At 29.3% G+C, this 1932-nt stretch overlaps 2 protein-coding genes across 2 annotated transcripts; both read left to right on the top strand.

Annotated features, from left to right (window-relative positions):
- Positions 1 to 374: 374 nt before the first annotated feature.
- Positions 375 to 1142, top strand: VICG_02136 (uncharacterized protein; the record flags this gene model as incomplete). Its single annotated transcript, XM_007605519.1, has 1 exon — positions 375 to 1142. The coding sequence occupies one exon, from the start codon at positions 375 to 377 to the stop codon at positions 1140 to 1142; it is 768 nt and encodes a 255-aa protein (XP_007605581.1).
- A 256-nt stretch (positions 1143 to 1398) lies between these two features.
- On the top strand, positions 1399 to 1725 carry VICG_02135 (uncharacterized protein; the record flags this gene model as incomplete). Its single annotated transcript, XM_007605518.1, has 1 exon — positions 1399 to 1725. One exon carries the CDS (start codon positions 1399 to 1401, stop codon positions 1723 to 1725), a length of 327 nt encoding a protein of 108 aa, XP_007605580.1.
- Positions 1726 to 1932: the final 207 nt, after the last annotated feature.

The following is a 1932-nucleotide window of genomic DNA, read 5'->3' as shown; positions in this document are numbered from 1 at the left end:
GAGCCAATAAGAAAGAGGAAGTACAGAAAATTGTTATCAAGGGAAATGTATTTGAAGGACTATATCTTGATAAATGAAGACAATTTGAGTAAATTTTTGTATTTGCGTTAAGTATTTTGTCTTCATGGGATATGATGGTGGTTACTAAGATAATTTTTGTTGTTTATATGCATAATAACTAAGGCCTTTCGAATTTGGAAAACTGATTGTTTAAATTCTAACAGTAAGATATAAGCTTAAATATATTTTTTCATTACTCTTTGGTTATATTTTATACCATACTGTAAATAATCTTTAAACGTCATTCTGTGGTATTTTCTTTGACTTTCTTTTCTCTATTTTTATTTCTTAATCACAAAAAGTAAAGAACCCTCATGTCGAGTTTCAGAGATGAAGATAAAAACGATAATAGAAACATATTGAATCTTCCATCTAGTTTCACAAAAATGGATGCAATTCGTGCTTTTGCAAAGTTAAAAAATGAGTTGGAAATGAGAATTAAGCAAGAAAATTTGAGCGAGAACGAATTGAGAGAAACGGAAGAAAAATTAGCTGCAGGGCGTATGCAATGTTTAGATATTTTAAGTATGCATGACATTACCTGCTGTGGTGAAACTTGTTGCGATGGAGATGGTTGTGATAAAGAGAATTGTGACCAAGATCAAAACATCTGCGGTGAAACTTGTTGCAATGAAAATTATTCCAGTGAAGAATGTTACACCACTGAATGTGATTGTAATGAATGCAGTGAAAATACCGATGTATGGAATAATCATAAGGAAAATTTGTGTACTAATAACTGTAGTTGCTGTCAAGGAAGTAACTTTAGTGCTACTGAAGAGTGTTTAGTTAATAACTATTGTGGGTGCCAAAATGAGAACGCCCAAAATGTTGGCATTAAAAACATGAAATCTGATGATGTTGTCGATGTTTTAGAGAACAATATGCGTTGTGTCTCTAATTATAATGAGGAAGATAAAATCCACGGAAATGAAGATTTGATGTGTGTAAAAATTCAGGATACTGAGATACAAACAGAGGAATCTTTAAAAGCACAACATGATCAGTGCGAATTAGTTGTGCAAGACGTTGATGATGAAAAGAAAAAGGGGCTGTGTGGCCTCGGTTGGTTCTGTTTCTAATGATAAATTTTTATCAAAGTTTTTAGTTTAAATCTTCTATGTTTTATAACAATTGGTTTTGTGAGTATTCTTGATGTAGATTTAAGTACGTGCTATTGTTACTTGACTTTAACAATAAATTTTGATATTTCGGTGCATTGTTCAAGTTCATTTTGAAATAATTGATATGCAGTCAAACATTGAATAGTTTAAATGTATTGCATAGTTGGTGCTTAGTATTTTATAATAAAATCTATTATTGTATTTATCCTCTTAAATGGTGGAGGAAGAAGATGAAAAAATCTTGTTGAAAAGAGAATCAGCTAAGTATGAAGAAAGAATCAAAAAGTCTAAAATAAGAGAGGGAATATTTAAGAAAAAATCAGAAGGATACAACAAAATAAAAGCTGAGAGTGTGCCAATAATAAAAACATTCCTAGGCTATGTGCTTGAATTATATCCCGATGAAATACATCTGATTTCAGACATTTTAGTTCAATCTGTTAAACATAATGATGTAGATGAAAAGATTAATGTGATTTTGACTAAGAAAATTAAGAATTTGGAAGAAATTAAGAATATATTTGGATTCGTTGATACATGATGGTTCAGTTTAAGATGATGAAAGGTGTGTATTTGACAATAAGATAATAATGTTGTTCTATGTTATGTGTGATATTTAAATAAATTTTTTTTAGTTACTTATAAATAAAATATACAAGAAAGTATTTTCAATAAATAATAGTGAAATTATTGTGATGGTTGTTCGTTTAGGAATTTTTAATAAAACATTAGAGGAGAACAATTAATA

Source organism: Vittaforma corneae (assembly GCF_000231115.1).
Source record: "Vittaforma corneae ATCC 50505 unplaced genomic scaffold supercont1.60, whole genome shotgun sequence".
NCBI lineage: Eukaryota > Fungi > Microsporidia > Nosematidae > Vittaforma > Vittaforma corneae.
Note: the sequence above shows the minus strand (reverse complement) of the source record. Positions and strands in the feature narration are given on the sequence as shown.